The 19,248-nt window shown below is 42.8% G+C and overlaps 1 protein-coding gene across 4 annotated transcripts in view; it reads right to left on the reverse strand.

Annotated features, from left to right (window-relative positions):
* Positions 1-592: 592 nt before the first annotated feature.
* The window catches only part of LOC134213637 (zinc finger protein ush), a 279,132-nt gene continuing 260,476 nt past the window's right edge, over positions 593-19,248 (reverse strand). For all 4 annotated transcript variants that reach the window (XM_062692875.1, XM_062692877.1, XM_062692874.1 and 1 more), the window contains 8 exons: positions 5,015-6,188; positions 4,778-4,954; positions 4,419-4,721; positions 3,404-4,358; positions 3,124-3,338; positions 2,745-3,063; positions 2,528-2,682; positions 593-2,455 (listed from right to left, as the gene is read on the reverse strand). In XM_062692875.1, the coding sequence (XP_062548859.1) occupies positions 1,960-2,455; positions 2,528-2,682; positions 2,745-3,063; positions 3,124-3,338; positions 3,404-4,358; positions 4,419-4,721; positions 4,778-4,954; positions 5,015-6,188 (3,794 nt within the window). In that variant the 3' untranslated portion in view covers positions 593-1,959. The remainder of the gene's footprint in view (positions 2,456-2,527; positions 2,683-2,744; positions 3,064-3,123; positions 3,339-3,403; positions 4,359-4,418; positions 4,722-4,777; positions 4,955-5,014; positions 6,189-19,248) is intronic.

The following is a 19,248-nucleotide window of genomic DNA, read 5'->3' on the forward strand; positions in this document are numbered from 1 at the left end:
TAGTTTCCTACTTCTGAACTAAAAATGGTTACCTGTTCCATGAACAGGTAGAACGTATGGACGAGGCGCCTCTGTTTTTAACATACCCTCGGAAAACCCGGAACATCTCCAGTGGCCAAGGGCCAATCTGAGGTTTTGGATGTGAACAAAATACTAGAAGAGTGTCCGCGTCCGATGGTCCTGGTTTTATCAAAAAGGAGTAGAAAGGTGAAGAAATTTTCGGACTTGTAGCAAAACATCTTGAAAATTGCATTCGATCGAGTCCGCAGCTTCCAGGATAGATAGGTCTCTACGATGGTGTGGGCAAGTTGTATTCGCAACCTAGCTCCAGTATTTGGCTTAGGAGGCGAACACCTTCTCGATGGCAGACCAATTACCCATGAATCCCGCCTGGTACTGTCCCACGAACTCTCTTGCCATTGGTGTTAATCGACGGCATAAAATATATAACATATCTGCTTAAAATTGAGAAAAATTTCATTTTCTATCTTTGAGGGAAGTTATGAGAACTCGTCACATTTACAATAAAATATTTCCAGAAACTATCATGATAGGCTGTGATACCGGCACTATAATCACATAGAAAACAGTCTTTTTCAGTATTTGTTAGTTTAATTGAACCTCCATGTGTTTAATGGTTGATAGGGCTTCTTTGAAGGTGTTTCTCTGTTCTTGTTTTTCTTCTGTTCACTAACTGTTTCCTAGTTTCGTTTCGATCTCTGTTTCAACACTCTGTTTTAGTATTTTCACGTTTGATTTCATTACATTGTTCGTTTACGTTCGATAAATAATAATTTATTGTCATTTGATTCTATGTGTTTGTGTTTAGTTTCAAGTTAATTTTTCGTTTTACTTCCCAATAACTATTTTTCACGCCGACGAATAATTTGGTTTGACATATATTTTTACATAGTTTTCGTTCGATATTTGGGAATTTTTCACTCCAACAGAGATTACAGAATCAAATCAAAACGCACTTTGAGAGAGTGTGTGGATGAGTGAATTTCGATTTTTTTTTAAATGTATAAGTGGTATTTGTGTGGTAATCGTGGTAATAAATCCAAGCATGTTAATATGGCCTTTGTTTCAAATTTGCTATGGGATTCAAATTCTGATTCTACAAGCTACATGTAGGAGAAAAAAGAAATCTGCTTCTTAACTGTTTGTTAAAGGTAGAAGACTGTGATGCAATTTGTTTGCTTTATTCCTATCTTAAGTGTCTGTGTCGATTAATTTTCAATTAGTTTAAATTCGAGCTTAGGTTTTACAATTTTATTACCGCTTCACTATTTTTACACAGATTTACATCCCACTTATTATAGGGTTTATACGCTAGTTTCTACTAAATGCAAATATCGCTTAAGTCTTGATTCAAATTGGAAGTTATACGTATTGGTTTGGAGGAATTTAAAACTAAAATTGACAAAATTAAACAACTCGCTATAACTTTGGTAATAAACAAATCCTAACATTAAAAACAAGGGTTTGAACTGAAATAAAGAATTAACCTATAATCCAGCAGAAGAGGGTCAACATGTCGGATTGCTTCCTCCTCCGCTAGCACAGCAACAAAATTACTTTTCATTTTTTCCTAAACATTACACAGCGTATGTGCTTTTAACACCAATCCATATAATAGTTCAGCTTAAGTCTAGTTATACTTAAGAATTTTTAGATTCTGTAGCAAAATTTTCGGGCAGCCTCATACAAGTATGCTCGGCACAGAAGCGATCACTTCCTGCTACGTGTAAGTGAAGCAATGGGAACTCTCCCATTTGTGTGATATTTTTCAGATAAAACCGTATACATTATGCATAAATTGGTAAATTCTTTGTTTTCCGGCTTTTAAGTTTCTCCGTATACAATTGCCTCTATTCCCGCATAGACTGCTGACCCCTTATTTACCATTGGAAACGAGCCGCTAACGCAAAGCATCCACTGCTGTTGTAGTAGCTTAGCCTAAACTGACGTCTCCGTTGCCCTGGAAACGGTGACCACGTTGTTTGGTGAGCCCGCTGACGCCGCTCGAATGCTTGCCGGTGCCCCACCTGATGGTGCCGCACCGCCATCTTGTTGACTCTTCTTGCAGTAGAATTTCTTATGAGCTATGAACGTATTGACGTAGTTAAAAGTAATATCGCAGGCGTCACAGTGATTAGGTCCGCTGTGGTTGATCTCTCCTAAGTAGCCGGGCGGCGACGGGGTTTTGGGTTGGGACTGGTGGTTCGGAGAGGTCTTCAGGCCACCTGGGCCTCCAGGGTGCAGGGGTTTCACTTTTAGATGGTGTGCAGGTTGACTTGCCAGCAGGAGCGGTGGAGGTGGAGATCCCATCAGCTGGTTTGTTGGCTGTTCCGCCGCCTCAGTTTTGATTATCACTTCGGGTTCTTCTAGAACCACATCTACGTCAACATCGGCATCTTCTGGGCGATCGTCTTCCGGTTCAGTTTTGATTAGGCTGATTGATAAATTTAAAATACATTTAGTTTAGTTTCAGTGTTGTATGCAAAGGTAGATAATAATTACTGACCTTTTAACGTTTGGACCTGGAGTGCTGCTGATAGGAGGACGAGGCGTTGAATTTCCACTGTCACCATTGAATATCAGAGATTCACCTCCTTCGCCGACCAATGGCGAATTGCTAGGCGGCCGTTCTCGCCCGTGAATAAGTTTGATATGTTTTGCCTGGAAAAAGGATAATAATTCAACCTCAAGCTCATCAACATCCTATTATGAGTGTTACTTACCACATTTAGTTTGTAGGCTGAGTAATATGGGCACAGTTCACAATAGTGAACATGCCCCGATAGACCACCGCTATTGTTCTCTACATGCCGAATCGGTGGCAGTTGTTGATGACTAGCCGCTTGTGCCGCTGCAACTGCCTGATTCATTAGCTGAGCAGTTGTGGCGGCAACTGCGGCGGCAGCAGCTGCCGCAGACGCAACAGCTGCGGCTGGTGGTATTTCGATGCCGTCCTCTTCTAGGATACATGTGATATAGTTTTCCTCATTGAAATCATTTGTTTTCTTGTCGAAATGCATCCGAATGTGAGTTCGCATCCCGCTGCAAGAAAAGTGGACTTCAGAAATAACCACAATCGAGATCAAAATCAGTAAAACTCACCGCAACGTGTTACCCTTATAGCGGCAAATGGTGCATCGGAATGCTTTCACACCCCCATGGGTATCCATATGGCGTCGTGCTTCAGTCGAATTCGGACTAATAGTCTCACAGATGGGACACTTGTAAGCTCCCTGGCCGGCCACGGTACATGGCTGCCCGGGCTCATGCATGCTCTTACACTTAGAGCAACGCTCCTTTTGTGGAGCAACGGCAGCCTGAATAAATGAGAAGAATCCATCAATACGGATCGTTACTATAAAACACAAACGATAAAACTTACCGGAATCTGCACATCTACTCGCTTCGGACAATAGTACATCTGATGAGCGCTCAGATTGTCCAGCGATGTGAACTTGATGCCGCAAGCGGCACAAATGAGCTGCTGATAGGCAACAGTTTGACCTCCGCTAGATGTTCGCGATCCACCGCCAGCCGTAGTTGCCGTCGGAGTTGAAGGACTCGTCGCTTGTGGAGATATTGGAGGACTAGTTTTCTGGTTGTCTCCGTCCTGATCCAGATTACGGGCGGAGCAGTAATGCTTCTTATGAGCTAAGTAGTTCTCGTACTTGCAAAAGACTATGTTGCACTCCTTGCACTTCGAATCGCCTTGTTTGACAAAAATCTGAGGAGTGCTCGAGAGAACCGGAACCTGAACGTTGTTGGTCGGTGAAATGCTGTTCAACAGAGGAGACATTTGCGGCTGGGAAAGGTTCTTGGAAGTAGGATCTACGCAGTTGCTGTTTGAGCCCGAGGAAAGCCGAAGAGCAAGCTCGACGCCCTTTTGAGTGAGTAGTGGCGAGTTTGGAAGTATGTTGAGGTTGAGATTAAGCGCGGGATCAGCTGCCGAGAGACGCAGAGCAATATCCGCCGGAAGAAGAGGACGCATCAAAAGCTGTTGCTGCTGCTGTAACGAAAGTGGAGATATGGATATGGAACCTTCACGTTCACTTCGAGAACCGACTCCACTTCCAGAACCACCACCACCTCCCCCTCGAGGGCTGTTCGAACGACGTTTGGGGGATGGCGTCAGAGGAGGACTCCCCGGGAGCGATGGTGCGCAAACGATCTGTTCTGGAGTGATGGAATCGCCGCTGACCGAGAGATTCTCTTTGCCTTCCATCAAGCTGTCGAAGTCCATCCGCAGTTGTTCGACTGATATGGCTGAGGAGAGCGATAGCGATCGCTCGCGGAGATTGCCGCTTCGCACCGATAGGTCCAGCGGAGTTGAAGATTCTCTGTGGAAGGCTTACAGTTAACAAACTTATTTTAAATTGTACGAATTTCATGAAACTCACTTGACATTGTCCCGTTTGTTGACTGCTTTGAGCACCTCGCCGGTGCTGTTACTGTTGGAACTGCTCTCGCTGCCGACGTTTGGAGTTTGGACTCGCGATTGGGGTCCAGAACCACTAACGTTGGCCAGTGGTGGTGGCGGCTGATGTTGCGACGTTTGGTGGACGCTTACCGCCGCTGCGGCGGCTGCACTGGCTGCTGCAGCAGCGGCCGCCGCTGCAGAAACTGCTATCGGTTGGAGAGTGCCGTTCTGGAAGATGAAGCAAGCTGATTCGGGGTTTGAGATCCCCGGTGCTAAGGATGATCTGTGGAAAAATCTAAATTAGCAAATGCTATTTCATAGGTAGTCACAAGAGCTTACAGAAGAGCCGGAATTACGCTGGCGCCGCGGATCAACGAGTATGGTATTACAATTATTGGGTTGGTAGGAAGTGCCAGGAATGGTTGTTGAGAAGTCACCGGAGGCGTTTTGGGTACTTCAGGGGGACTTTGTGAACCAGATTTGTGCTGAGGTTTCGGCGTACTGTTGTTCGATTGACTGTGGAACGATAGAGGTTAGTATTTACTGAATATAATTAGAAGTTGTGTTAAGACATACCCTTCTCTATGTCGCGAACTGCAGTAGTGCTGTTTGTGGGCTCGGTATGTCTTGGTGCTGGAAAACCGAATATCACAATCGGAACAGTACCGGTCTACTTGAGGCGGCGGTTGTTGCTGCTGTTGTTGTTGTTGCTGCAAAGCGGCGGCTGCGGCAGCTGCAGCGGCTGCCGCCTGGACTTGGAACTGCAGCTGGAGCTGTTGACTAGCTGTGCTGTCGTCTCCGTTGGACGTGTTCGGGCTCGGTGCAGGAGACGACTGGTGCATACGCATATGACGGTTTAGAGAGACCTTTTTATCTGCGCTGTACGAACACTGGGTGCATGCGTACTGTTTCCCGGTTTTGGCCGCTTTTGATGGCGGCTCGGAACTGTTGGGATCGTTGGAATGTGCGTTTTTCCCACCACCGTTGTTCTCGTCGGCGTCCTTCCGATGGGAACAGTAGTAGGTTTGGTGGGCCTCCAGGGTAGAGGCCGATGAGAATCGAATGCCGCACGGTCCACACATGTACATTGGTATCCGGGGCGGCAGATCCACGGTTATAGGAATGGTGATGTTTTCCGGCTTGGCGGGCTTCCGAAGGATTGCTTGCGGTGGGGGACCAGCCGTTTGGTAATTGTTGGACTCGTTGTTCTTCTCGAACTGACTATCATTTGCAGCGGTGATATTTTTAAGATCTTTAGCGTCCGGATTGGTTGCTGGGTCAGCGGCCAAAGCGGCATTCAGTCTAAGCATGGGAAGCTGAGCGGTGCTCAGATTTGGAGATTTACTCACTTCTTCATGGTCCACCTCTGGAGATCTTTGATTTTCGTCAACCAAGAAGTCGGGTTCGACCTTGATTTCGACCTTCTCCGGAGAGGAAACTCCGCGGTCTGAGCCGGCATCACTCATAGTAGTCGTTGGGGGAGGAGGTGGAGGTGATGCCACAGAAGGCGTTCTACTGCTACGGGTTGCTGTTGAGGGAGCAGGGGAAGATGCTGCTTCTTCCGGGGGAGTCGTTTCCATAGGGGTCTCCTCTTCCGTTTCGTTCTGAATTGAAGCAGGCTGGGAGTGGATCATTTCTGTTTCGCCGCCTACTTCGCTACCACTGCTACTGCTACTGCTGCTTGATGAAGAATTTCCTTGTTGCTCCTGGGGTAATGACTGCTGCTCATCAGCAGCTTCCTCATCGTCTCCTGCGGAAACACGGAAGCAAAAAACCAAACGCACATTTGTAATCAATGTTGCCGAAAAAAAAGGGAAAATGATTTATGAGACATGGTATGGATTTCCATTAATGACTAGGATGGAGGATGCAGAAAACGATTTCTCAACAAAGAACTCCTTACTCCAGCAGCCGGTGAATGTAAATTGAATCATTCATCACGGGAGTGCATTCTTCTGGAAGCATTCTCAATCTTGTAACGAACGAATAGCGGCAACGGGGGACATGGGCTTCATCAATTTAAGCAACAAATCACAGCGGAACGTTTCTGCCATTTCCTCGCAACACGGTTCCGATCGGGATGCGATGGGAGAAGGAATGCAGAGTTTGTGCTGCTGATGAGTGCAGGCGATTCTTCGTTGGTTAAAAATTGACCCTTCCGTTGCAGCATGTTTCTTTTCTTCGTCCACAGAGCGGTTTATCACATACAAGCATGACACGGCAAAACGAAAGCACGTGGAGCGATGTTGCCCCGAGGACCAGAAGGTACGCCGGAGGAGCAAATAATCCAATCTGTTTTCTAGGGAAATGCGGTGCACTCTCCAAAGATTGATTCGAACGGATTCTTTGTCACGAAATGCTGTTGCCGCATCCTTCCCTGCATGGTCCATATGGGGACGTTGTTGTACCAACAGATCTTCTACGAGCTGGTTGGATCGTTTTTTTTTTCCTTCGATGCTGGCGCGTGTAAAACACCGAACGTAAGAATTTATGCTTATGATTGGTCGCATAAAGAACAACATAATCTGCTGCGGGTATTTATTGGGACTGGACCGGCACATACGGAGTTGTGACATTCTTTCGTGGTTACATTGGGATTGTGAGTTATGATGATGGACGGTTTTCGCTCAGGAAAACATGATTTTGCAATGTATGCAATGAACTATGATTTTGAAATTTATTATTGTGGTATTGATGGGTACTCTGCAGTGCGAATTAAAATCTGTTTGTAAGATTTCTGTTTGATTGATAAGTATTAAAGTACACCAGGATTACTGCTTCCTGCATGTAGTATTGTGAAACGGAGATTGATGAAGACCGTACTATTTGTATAGTTGATCATTGAAGCAAAAGATTGAAATATTTTTTTGGCTAAAAAAGCATAAAATTTTTGGGTGTTTTTTTAATGAATCAAATCAAATTGTTTCCGTAGATCTCGTAGTTCCGTAGTTATAAAAAATTGAAGCATAGTCATAGAAACGCTGAGGGCGTTCGCTAAGCGTTCTACTTCTTCTTCTTCAAATTATTCCAACTGAAAATTTGTCGGTGTTCTGCCAAACGGCACTAAGCGGTTTTTCGATTGACTATTAATATTTTGTTTATCAAAGGAAAACGGAAATCACTGCATATCATTTCATACGTACTTTTGTTGTAGAATATCTTCAGCTCAATCCCATGAAGGATATCCGATATGATTTGTAAATAATTAAATGTGTTAACCCTTTCAGGACGGTCATATATGCCCAGCGTTTTAGATTGGATGTGTAAAATCACAGAAGAGAGATAGGTCCCCACTTGCTTCAGTAAAACTGTTCACCAGGATGTTGACTTTGCATGAAAAATATCAGAGGTCAAGTTTGACTATATATTCGCTTCTGAGAGCATGCATATAAATCTGGCATGTTTGAATCCTAAATCACATTGTTTGATAGTTCTGGAGACTCAGAGAAGTTGAGCCTTCCTGAACGTTATGCCTGTGGTTGATTTTCATGAATACGAGATGCTCAAGGTACTCCAAAACGTTCTGGAGTACAGCCCACGATATCTACCGGACCAACCAAGGTTTTTGCAATGTCCTTATTGCCAGTATACACCCAATCTGGTTCAATAGGCATATACGCATCATGCAAACCCATTTTTTTAAATACAAAATGCTAAAGGTACTCCACAACGTTCTAGAGTTCAGCTCACGGTATCTACCAGATCAATCAAGGCTTTTACAATGTCCTCATTGTCGGTATTCACCCAATCTGGTTCAATAAGCATATACTTATCATACAAGCTTAATTTTCTAGAATACGAGATGCTCAAGGTACTCCAAAACGTTCTGAAGTTCAGCTAGCGGTATCTACCGGATTAATCAATGCTTTTGTAATGTCCTCATAGTCGGTATACCCCCAATCCTGTTCAAATGGTTTATTTTCGGAGTTATGCGACAAACTGACCAAATTAGGAACATGGCCAAAACTGGAACAGTTACCCTACGCATCATACAAACCCAATTTTCGTGAATACGGGATCTTCAAGGTACTCCAAAATATTCTTGAGTTTAGTTCATAGTATCTTCCAGATCAATCAAGTCTTTCGCAATATCCTCATCATCGGTATATACCCAATCCGGTGTAGCAAGCATATGATCCTAATTTACATGAACATGAGATTTAATTCCCAAGGAGCTCCAAAATAACCTTGGGTCAAGATGCACAACGACAATGAGATTAACTGGATGATCAAGTAGTTCAATCGTTACGGTTTCCAAGACATTTTTTGTGAACCTAAAAGGTCTGTAGTAGCTTGTATGAATAATGATTGAAATCATATCAACTCAATGAATCAACTGGGAAATCATATCATACACCAATCATCAGTTGGTTCATTGGACAGATTACATGATCCGAGCTCCAAAAAGTGTCTATAATACAGCCGATCCTCTATGAGTCGCTAATGGAAGGACCATTGACTCAAGCATACATCGATATGTTGGATAAAAGTTCCATGGAAAATTGTTCGAAAGAACTATGAGAGTAACCGAGAAAATAATTTTAGAATGGCCGAGTCGATATCGAGTCGAAGAACATCGATTCACGGAGGGCCTATTGTAGCTTGTGAAAATAATGAATGAAGTCGTATCGGCTCAATGGACCTGCTGGGATATTCAGCAATGCACGAATACATCGTTCATCGTTGGTGGATCGGGTAGATCTCATTTTCTTAACTCCAGGACGTTTTGGAGAACCAAAAAGGCCTGTAGTAGTTTCTAAAAGTAATAAGTGAAATCCTATCGGCTCAATGGACCTGCTGGGATGTGTTCTAAGGGTATTTGGTCCATCTGGTCACGTTCCGGGATGCCCTGGAATGCTGATTCCCTGGGGGAAGTAACCACTTTTTGATCATTATTGAAACCTGGCTTGCGACGTATCAAACGTCATGATTTTGCAAAACAAGTCCATATGAATTTGTTCTGATGGTATTTGGTCATTCTGGTCACATTCCGAAATGCTGTGGAATACTGGATCCATGTGGGAAGTGGCCACTTTTTCATCAATACTGAAACCTGGCTTGCGACGCATAAAAGTTTATGATTTTGCAAACCAAGTTAATAGAAATTTATTCTAAGGGCATTTGGGAATTATGGCCACATTTCGGGGCACCCTGGAATGTTGGTTCCCTGGGGAAAGTGGCCAGATTTTGATCAATTCCGATACCTGTCTTGCGACGTATCAAACTTCATGATTTTGCAAATCAAGCCCATAGGAATGTGTTCAGAGATTATTTGGTCCTTCTGGTCACAGTCCAAAACGCCCTGGGATGTTGGTTCCCTGGAGGAGGTGGCCATCTTTGTGATCAATACTGAAACCTGGCTTGCGACGTATCAAACTTCATAATTTTGTAAATGTATTCTGTATTGTATTCTGGAATGTATTCTGAGAGCATTTGGTCCATCTGATCACATTCCGAAAATCTCTGAAATGCTGGTTCCTTGGGGGAAATGGCTAATTTTTGATCATTACTGAAACCTGGCTTGCGACGTATCGAACTTCTTGATTTTGCAGAACAAGTCAATAGGCATTTATTGTTAGAGTATTTGATCCATATGGTCACATTTTGAAAAGCTCTGGAATGCTGGTACCCTGGAGGAAGTGGCTACATGTTGATCCCCCAGGGATCAAACATGCCAGGGTATCCCGGAATGTGACCAGATGTACCAAATACTTTCAGGACAAAATCCTATTGACATGTTTGGCAAAATCATGAAGTTTTATATGTCGCAAGCCAGGTCTCAGTAATGATCAAAAAGTGGCCACTTTCCCCAGGGAACCAGCATTCCATGGTGTTCCGGAATGTGATCAGGCGGTCCAAACATCCTCAGAACACATTTCGCTGAGCTTGTTTTGCAAAATCATGAAATTTGATACGTCGCAAGCGAAAAGTGGCCACTTCTCCTAGGGAACCAGCATTCTAGCAATTAGTGTGTTCAGCCCAACACAGCAAATATGTTTAAAAATGCAGTTCTGGGGTGAATATTACATAGGCTCTTCCTTCATTCCGTTTCCCTTCCTTCTTTATTTTATTTTCATTCTTACTTTTTTTTTCATGCACTTTTCAACTTTTTTTCCCTTCTACCAACTATATTCTTTCTTCTATAACTCATCTCTCTTATTTCTTATTTTTTCTCCTTTTAGCCTTTTCCTTCCTCTTTATTATTCCTACTTCTTTTGCTTTTTTCTTTCTTCTTCCTCTTAATCTTTTAATTTTTCCTCAGTCTTCCTATCTTCTGCCCATAGCCTTCTACCCACACTTTTCTTCTTTCATCTATATTTTTAATTTATTCAAATCGCCAAATTTGCTTCAAATTTTATTGAAATCGCTCCTGGGGCTTCAACTGAATCTCGTTTATTCACTTCTCCTTCGGATAGAAAATTTGTACACCAAATTTAGTTGAAATCGGGAGGCTCATAGAATATACGCTAAATTGTTCATATTTTGAACAATACTCCTCCCACCTCCACACCCTTATTATATTTGTTTTTTTAAAGATGTTTAATTTTGATACACATAGTTAAGTTTGCCATTTAAGGGGGAAACGCAATGGAGTACGGCAACGGCAAGCGGTTTGTCGACGGTTTGTACTAAAAAAGCCCGCATTATTGCCGCAGTTGCAAAACGCAATGCATGCGGATTTGACGGACAGGTTTCATATGACGTTTCAAGTTTTAAAGAAATTATTATTTTTTTTAAAGATAATTTTAATTATTTCTAGAGACGATTTAATTTCAATTATTTAAATAAGGAGGAACTTCCGGAGGAATTCCTGGACGAACTTCCGGAGGAATTCCTGGACGAACTTCCAGGGGAATTCCTGGAGGAACTTCCGGGGGAATTCCTGGAGGAACTTTCGGGGGAATTCCTAGAGGAACTTCCGGGGAAATTCCTGAAGGAACTTCCGGAGGAATTCCTGAAGGAATTTCCGGAGGAATTCCTGGAGGAACTTCCGGAGGAATCCCTGGAGGAACTTCCGGAGACAATCGTGGAGGAATTTCCGGAGGAACTTTCGTAAGAACTTTTGGGGGAACTTACGAGGAACTTCCGAAGTAATTTTCGCAGGAACTTCTGAAAAAACTACTGAAGGAACTTCTTAAGGAACTCCTGAACTTCCGGGGAAACTACTGAAGGAACATCCGGAGGAATTTCTGGAGAAACTTCCGGAGAAACTTCTTGAGGAACTCCTGAAGGAACTTCCAGAAGAACTTCTGTAGGAATTTCCGGAGTTCCTTCAGGAATTCCCCCGTAAGTTCCTCCAGGAATTCCTCTGAAAGTTCCTCCAGGAATTCCTCCGGAAGATCCTCCAGGAATTCGTTCGGAAGTTCCTCCAGGATTTCCTTCGGAAGTTCCTCCAAGAATTCCTCCAGGAATTCTCCCGGAAGTTCCTCCGGGAATTCCTCCGAAAGTTCCTCCAGGAATTCATTCGAAAGTTCCTCCAGGAATTCCTCCGAAAGTTCCTCCAGGAATTCCCCCGGAAGTTCCTCTAGGATTTCCCCTGGAATGACCTCCCGGAAGCTCCTCCTGTATATCTTTGGAATCGGAAGTTCTCCTTGGAATTCCTAGAGGAACTTCGAGAAGAATTCCTGGAGGAACTTCCGGAAAAAATCCTGGAGGAACTTCAGGAAGAACTTTCGGGTGAATTCCTGAAGGAACTTTCGGGAGAATTCCTGGAGGAACTTTCGGGAGAATTCCTGGAGGAACTTCCGAGGGAATTCCTGGAGGAACTTCAGAGGGAATTCCTGGAGGAACTTCCGAGGGAATTCCTGGAGGAACTTCCGAGGGAATTCCTGGAGTAACTTCCGTAGGAATTCCTGGAGGAACTTCCGAATGAATTCCTGGAGGAACTTCCGAATGAATTCCTGGAAGAACTTCTGAAGGAATTCGTGGAGGAATTTCCGAAGGAATTCCTGGAGGAACCTTCCTGGGGAATTCCTGGTGGAACTTCCGGGTGAATTCCTGGATGTGCTTCCGGGCGAATTCCAGGAGGAACTTCCGAAGGAATTCCTGGAAGAACTTCCGGGGAAGTTCTTGGGGGAACTTCCAACGGAATTCCTGGAGGAACTTTTGAAGGAATTCCTAAGGAATTCCTGATGGAACTTCCGAAGGAACTTCTCGAGAAACTTCCGAAGGAAATGAAATCCCTGATCCTCCGAAGCAATCTGGGGAACTTCCGAAGGAATTCCTGGATTATTTTCCGAAGGAATCCCTGGAGGAAGTTCCAAAGGAATCCCTAGACGAACTTTAGAGAGAATCGCTGGAAGAATTTCCGAAGGAATTCCTGTAGGATCTTTCGAAGGAATTTCTGGAGGAATTTCTGAAGTAATTCCTGGAGGAGCTCTCGAAGGAAGTGGGAATTCCTAGTAGAACTACCTAATTTATAAGATTTTTTTTTTCAATTTTGGATTTTCATTTCCATTCAAAGGAATCGCCGTCGTAGTTTCAGGAGGTTTCCTCTTGATATTTGAGAGGAATTCTCTTGGTGTTTTGTTTGAAATTTCTTTTTTCGAAAATTAAAAAAATATATATGCGGTTTTAGTACATTCCGCATCTGTCGTACCGCATCATTGCGTGCCGTCCCATATACATACTGCCGTGTATTCAAAAGTGACAGCTGCCGCATCCTGCCGTTGCGTTCCGTTGCCGCACTCCATTGCGTTTCCCCCTTTAAGGTGTTTTTTTTATGAGATAATGCGAAAAAAGATTCGGCTGCCGGTGGGACTTTTACAATTTTGACCATTTATCTCTGCCAATAAGTCCGTTAAACTTACTTAAAACTGATTAGTTGACCGCAGGTTTCTTTTATATAGATTCCAAAAACGGAGGTTGGGGTGGTTTATTTAAATTCATATCTATTTGATGGAGAACTTGAACAATTTATTATTTTTTTTGCCATATATGTACTTAAATTCTTATATAAACATAAATTGCCTTGGTGCCACCCCTAAACCACATCTATATGGCCTGAAATTTGGCCAGGACTCCCAAATTAGGCCGATACAAATATTTAAAATCCATTTTGTCTCCCCCCCTCGGATTTTTTTTGCCAAAAAATGAAATACTATTGATCTTGTGCCGAGTGAAGCTTAGGCTATAAACCATTTCACCGATTCGTTTAACTTTAGATTATCAAATTCAACAGTTCAATGATTATTTTCCCACTGTGCGTTTAAAATTTGAACATAATTTGGAACAAAATGAATTTGGCGACAATTTCCGAGTAAACGAAGTTTAACTATCAAATTGTTAAACCTAACTATGCTTCCCAGCAGGGTTATTTTTAAAATTAAATAAAAACCACTGGAGAAATACTAAAAGTTACCGGTGAAATGGTTCGCAGTCCTAATAAAATCCAACGACTGGTATAACCGTGCCAGTGGGAAAAGCGTCAAAAAATCCAAAAGACATGTATTTCAATAATTTGATTTTGACATACATTTTGAAATCCTTGCCAAAGAAGCTTATCACTTATTTGGGGTGACATCCCAATTTGCTGCGAACCAATTGAAGCTCATTACATTATAATCGTGCCTAATTTCCCCCTGCCTCTCTTTGATACGGGTACGTGAACGTGTGAAATCTATTAAACACTGCATGCAAAATTGTTTCTCGACTTTGGGACCGAGGCCACCGTCGCACAATGGTCGGATTCGTCAAATTTCACGACATAAATCGATAACTCGAAAACCATCAGTGTTAGAGTTTTGACGTCTTCAGAAGAAATGATCTATAAGAAGAGATCTATTTTTGGTGTAAGTTGTCATTAGGGTGGCCCTACGGTGAAATTTTTTTGGAAATGTATTTTTTTACCCTTTTGAGTTAGGATGTCATATAATTCTACAAAGTTGTAGAGAATTTAATTCTAAGCATTTTTGCTAAATAAACATTTATTTTATCTCATATAGGTGATGTTTTATGACAAAATTACTAAATTTAGATAGAGTGCTCCCGAAAAATAGTTTTTAGCTTTCACTTTCATCAATTCGGAATATTTTCCAAAACTGTCTTAGCATCGCTTCACGGTTTTGGATGGCGCATCTTTTAGTTACATAAGATGGTTGATAGCTTCATTTTAAGCATATTATAAGCGTTTTTTCATGAAAAAGTGATATTTTTCTGAGCATTCTACTGCAGCTAGTAGCAAATATTAGCAAAAATTTCAATCGTAATCTGAAAATATACATGCAGGCCCATCAAATTCATGGTATTTCATTTGTCCATGTTTGTCCGCTTTTGTTTGACGATAGTATTATTTTTGTACGAAAAATTAGGGTGAAACACATATATCATCTTTTGGATTTTCACAATATTTGGTAGAATAAAAGACAAGAACACCGTCTTCGACCAGAGGTCGTAGAGACTGAACACTTAACACCTAGACAACTGACAGGACACATAATACCCAGTGGGGTGGAGAATTTTTCGATCACGAAAAGTTTCCTTCTTTCCGAGGCGGGAATCGAGCCACGCTACATAGTCCATGCCTCTAGACGATTGACGACGCTAACCGCATGGGCACAAAGCCCACAAAGAATCGTTCTTTATCTAAAATATTTGAATCAACTCGTGTCGAAAAGAAGTCGAAAAAATCATTTTGACATTTTAACTACTGGAACGATTTTCAAGGGGTTTTCATGAAATATATGCTTAAGAGCGCTACTTTTATGGCGAAATACAAAATCATAAAATTCAAGTTGATTTTTCATGGCTAATTCGCAGAATAATTTTATTTTCACAGTTTCTAAGTGAGGGTCGCCAATGACTACATGTGATTCCATGAACATTGATAATAGGTCCAGTAGTTCAAAAATTATGTTTTAAAAAAATATTTTTTCCAAAATGTTGATTTTTTCGACCACCCTGGATCGAAATCGGACAAAATTAAAAAGTGAGTTTATTTATTTTCGAAAAAGAATGATTCTACCAAATATTGCGAAAATCAGAGATATGGTATATGTGTTTCCCATGGAATAGCTGATTTTTCATACAAAAACTAATATGATTATCAAACAAAAGTGGACAAACATGGACAAATGAAATACCATGGATTTGATGGGCCTGCATGTATACTTTCAGATAACGATTGAAATTTTTGCTAATATTTGCTGCTAGCTTCAGTAGAATGCTTAGAAAAATATCACTTTTTCATGAAAAAACGCTTATAATATGCTTGAAAATGAAGCTATCAGCCGTCTTATGTAACCAAAAGATGCGCCATCCAAAGACCATGAAGCGATGCTAAGACAGATTTTGAAAATATTCTGAATTGATGAAAGTGGACGCTAAAAACTATTTTTTCGGGACCACCCTATCTAAATTTAGTAATTTTGTCATAAAACATTACCTATATGAGATAAAATAAATGTTTATTAAGCAAAAATGCTTAGAATTAAATTTTCTACAACTTTGTAGAATTACATGAACTCCTAACTCAAAAGGGTAAAAAAATACATTTCCAAAAAAAATTCACCGAAGGGCTACCCTAATGACAACTAACACCAAAAATTGATCTCTTCTTGTAGATCATTTCTTCTGAAGACGTCAAAACTCTAGCACTGATGGTTTTCGAGTTATCGATTTATGTCGTGAAATTTGACGAATCCGACCATTGTGCGTCGGAGTGAAAGCCCAACCAAGGGTCTACGGGTGGATCACCGTTGGTCTACAACAGGTACGTAAGCACGAGGCCGGACGGTAATTAATGCAAATGAGTCCCCCTTGTGAAAGGAGCGACCTGTCCTGCCCCGATTCTACTGGGCTGATGTTGTTGGCCCAGGAACACAAGATTGCATCCATCTGATTGGTACCCCTTTGCCTTTTGCCTACACACGGTACTCGCCGCACAAACAGAGCCTCGGAAGCCAAGAGGTATATTTGGGATACTTTCTGTCATCATCCGGTGGCATCTGAGGATAGTCGTGCCCATCAGATAATGTTCTCATTGCAGCTGCCGTTGTAGGAACATGGCCTCCCCAACCGCACCCCTCGCCGGGTAGTCGCCTAGGCCTCAAATGGCGGGGTGTGTTGTAGAGCATCGAGAAAGACATCATCAACGCGATACGGTTTCCCTGTACTCGACTCGAGCACAGCTGTGGAAGGCAAGCGGATCGGGGGGAATATGTCCAACATGGCCCAAAGCTCGTCGACGTCGTGACAGTCGGTGGTCCAAATCTGGACGATGAAGCTGGATCGATCGTATCGGAACATCATCGACGTGAGGGTGGTATTCATCCAGAGACAGACGTTATTAGGCTTCAAATTTGAAAACAAAAAAGAAATGAGAATTGACAGACGGTGACCTTTATCATGTGAGGACGTGTCTCGATTAGTGCGCAACACGGACGCAGGAGAACGGGTCGTGACGCGAGCTCGATTGGCCACTGCTGATGTGGGTCGGGAAACACGGAGCAGCAACAATCACATACGAAGGCAAAAGCCATAAATTTGTTTCACACTCATTAAGGTAGCCGTTGATCTGGCAGCGGGGGAGGGTGGACAATTTTATGATCTCAGTTCGATCTTCGAATGTCCATCGATGGACTTAACCTCAACAAGGTGCAATAGGTGAATTAGTTTTCGTCTTTCTGGCAAAGAACATCGACTGAAACATAACACTCGATGTTCATCGATGGTCTTTCAGTGCAAATGCAGTATGGCACCGTGATATGAAAGAGCCGAATATGCAACTTTTACCCTATAGGGCTAAAGCCTTGAAGAAGCATAGAAAAACAGATCGAACGGTAAAATGACGTGTCTCTGATTGACGTTTTGTCTTCCACTTTATCGAAGTTGAGAAACTTATGACTTACATTTACAAGATTTGTGAACATTTCCCAGAGACCTCTCATTCTGTAAAGAGAGTTCACTGTAAGTCATTTTAGTCATTTTCCAGAAGCTGAATGAAACAATATATGGCTCATATGCGAAAATATTAGCGCGCTTTTGGATCACTGTGCACCGTCATCGGTTCATGGCTTCGGTTATCGCGCGCCCAAGATCGATTCTCGTTATAAATTTAAATGAGATCACTATCGGAGGTGCAATCTTTGGAGCCTCCTGCCAGCCAGCGCTCGGCTTCTCCGTATCCAATGGGCCATTCCGGCCGCAATCAGCATCATGAGCGTGGGGAACGAGCGAGCATGAGAGCATTCAGGGAGGTAGCTTCGTCGAGATCGTCGGATGCTGATGTCTGCCCCTGGCTCACGGCACTTGCGTTTTTTGCTACGACTCCCGGGAGTCTCCTCGATGGCACTCTCCGGGCGCGATTTCCAAGGAAATCGGTGACGAGATCTCGACGCGTATCATTCGATGATTTCGAACCCTAGTGGATTAGAGACCCCACGAATCGAGTGGCCGCTTGACTGACGATTGAGTGATGGTGCGTGCGGTGGTGTGGTGACTGTGGTTCGGATTGATTGGTCACAACAAATGGGGGTCTCGCACGCGTGTCGAAATGGGTGACTTCGCTGACAAATTTCGACACGGAACGTGTTGCGCGCAGTTTCATGGATGTCTGTTGCGGAGAAGTAGATGGGAATTCAAGCCCTTACGTTGATGTCTACTATGGTAAAAGCTCCGATAGTTGTGTTCCTACAGTTTTGGTAGCGTTGTTTTTACACAATCTACATATCAATCGCAGCAACCCATATAGTCTATCAATTTATTCATTCCACGAAATGAAAACAGGTTGCATCTAAATTAGTTATTAGTTATCACATTTTTTTCTCTGCTTTGCACCATTAGTTGCGTTAGTGTTCCTATAGTTGCGATTTGCGAGTGCCGTATGAAAACAATGGGATTCGCAAATATAAGAACACAATAAAAAAATATAGCAACTATTGGAACACTTCACCAATAATAGGAGGTACCGTTTAAGACAACAATGATAGATTCTGTTGCGCTTGGAACAATCTTCAACCACTCAACTCACTGGACCAGAACCGGACCACCATCCAATAGTTTCGGAACGGCTCTTTCCTTCTCTTCTTGCTGTTATTCAAAGCCGCTTTTGATACTACAATTGATTATTTTAATAAGAGTATCCCATTATTATATTTTATTTATTTTTATTGGTATCGACAATCGGAAGCGTGTGGAGCAGAGCATCGTACAACAGTTTCGATTGGGCTGCCCGCCCGCTGGTGTGTTGGTGTCTTATCGGAAATCTAGCACCAACAACCAACGGGTGTGTGAGTGAGCCACGCTACGGTATCCACCAGAATCTTCATCCGCGGTCAGTTCCGCCTCCTGCCCTCGGTAGACGAATGCAATACGAGACTTGAATCTGACTTCGGTCAATACAGGATGTGTTTTTGAAAGATTAAATGTTTAAACAAAAACACCATCGAATATCCCATTAAGAATTATTATCCAGAAAAATCAGGCACGACAAAATTAGAATTGATTTTTTTCACACTTTGGACAGCATAAGATGCAATGGTACTTTTATGAACTTCATGATGAAGTTTAATGCAGGATTGCATATCCTTTCCAACACATCATGTAGTGTTATTGTTGCTGACTTTTGTAGTGTAGGAGAGCATGTGGCCACCGAAGCATCCTGCCACTTTCCCTCACACCCACACTCCGGCAGAGGATCCACAGCAACAGCAACAACGGGCTGCCACTCGGCTATCTGCGGCCTAATAATGTTGCCAGCCGACCAACCACTCTGCGGTCTTCTGGCGAGCGACCGAAGCTGTTGAGCGCGCGATCTGCCAAAACTGATACGGCTCGTGGGGGCCAAACGCGCGCGATTGCTCGGAAACGAT

The sequence above is a fragment of the Armigeres subalbatus genome, chromosome 2 (genome assembly GCF_024139115.2).
Source record: "Armigeres subalbatus isolate Guangzhou_Male chromosome 2, GZ_Asu_2, whole genome shotgun sequence".
Taxonomy (NCBI): Eukaryota; Metazoa; Arthropoda; class Insecta; order Diptera; family Culicidae; genus Armigeres; species Armigeres subalbatus.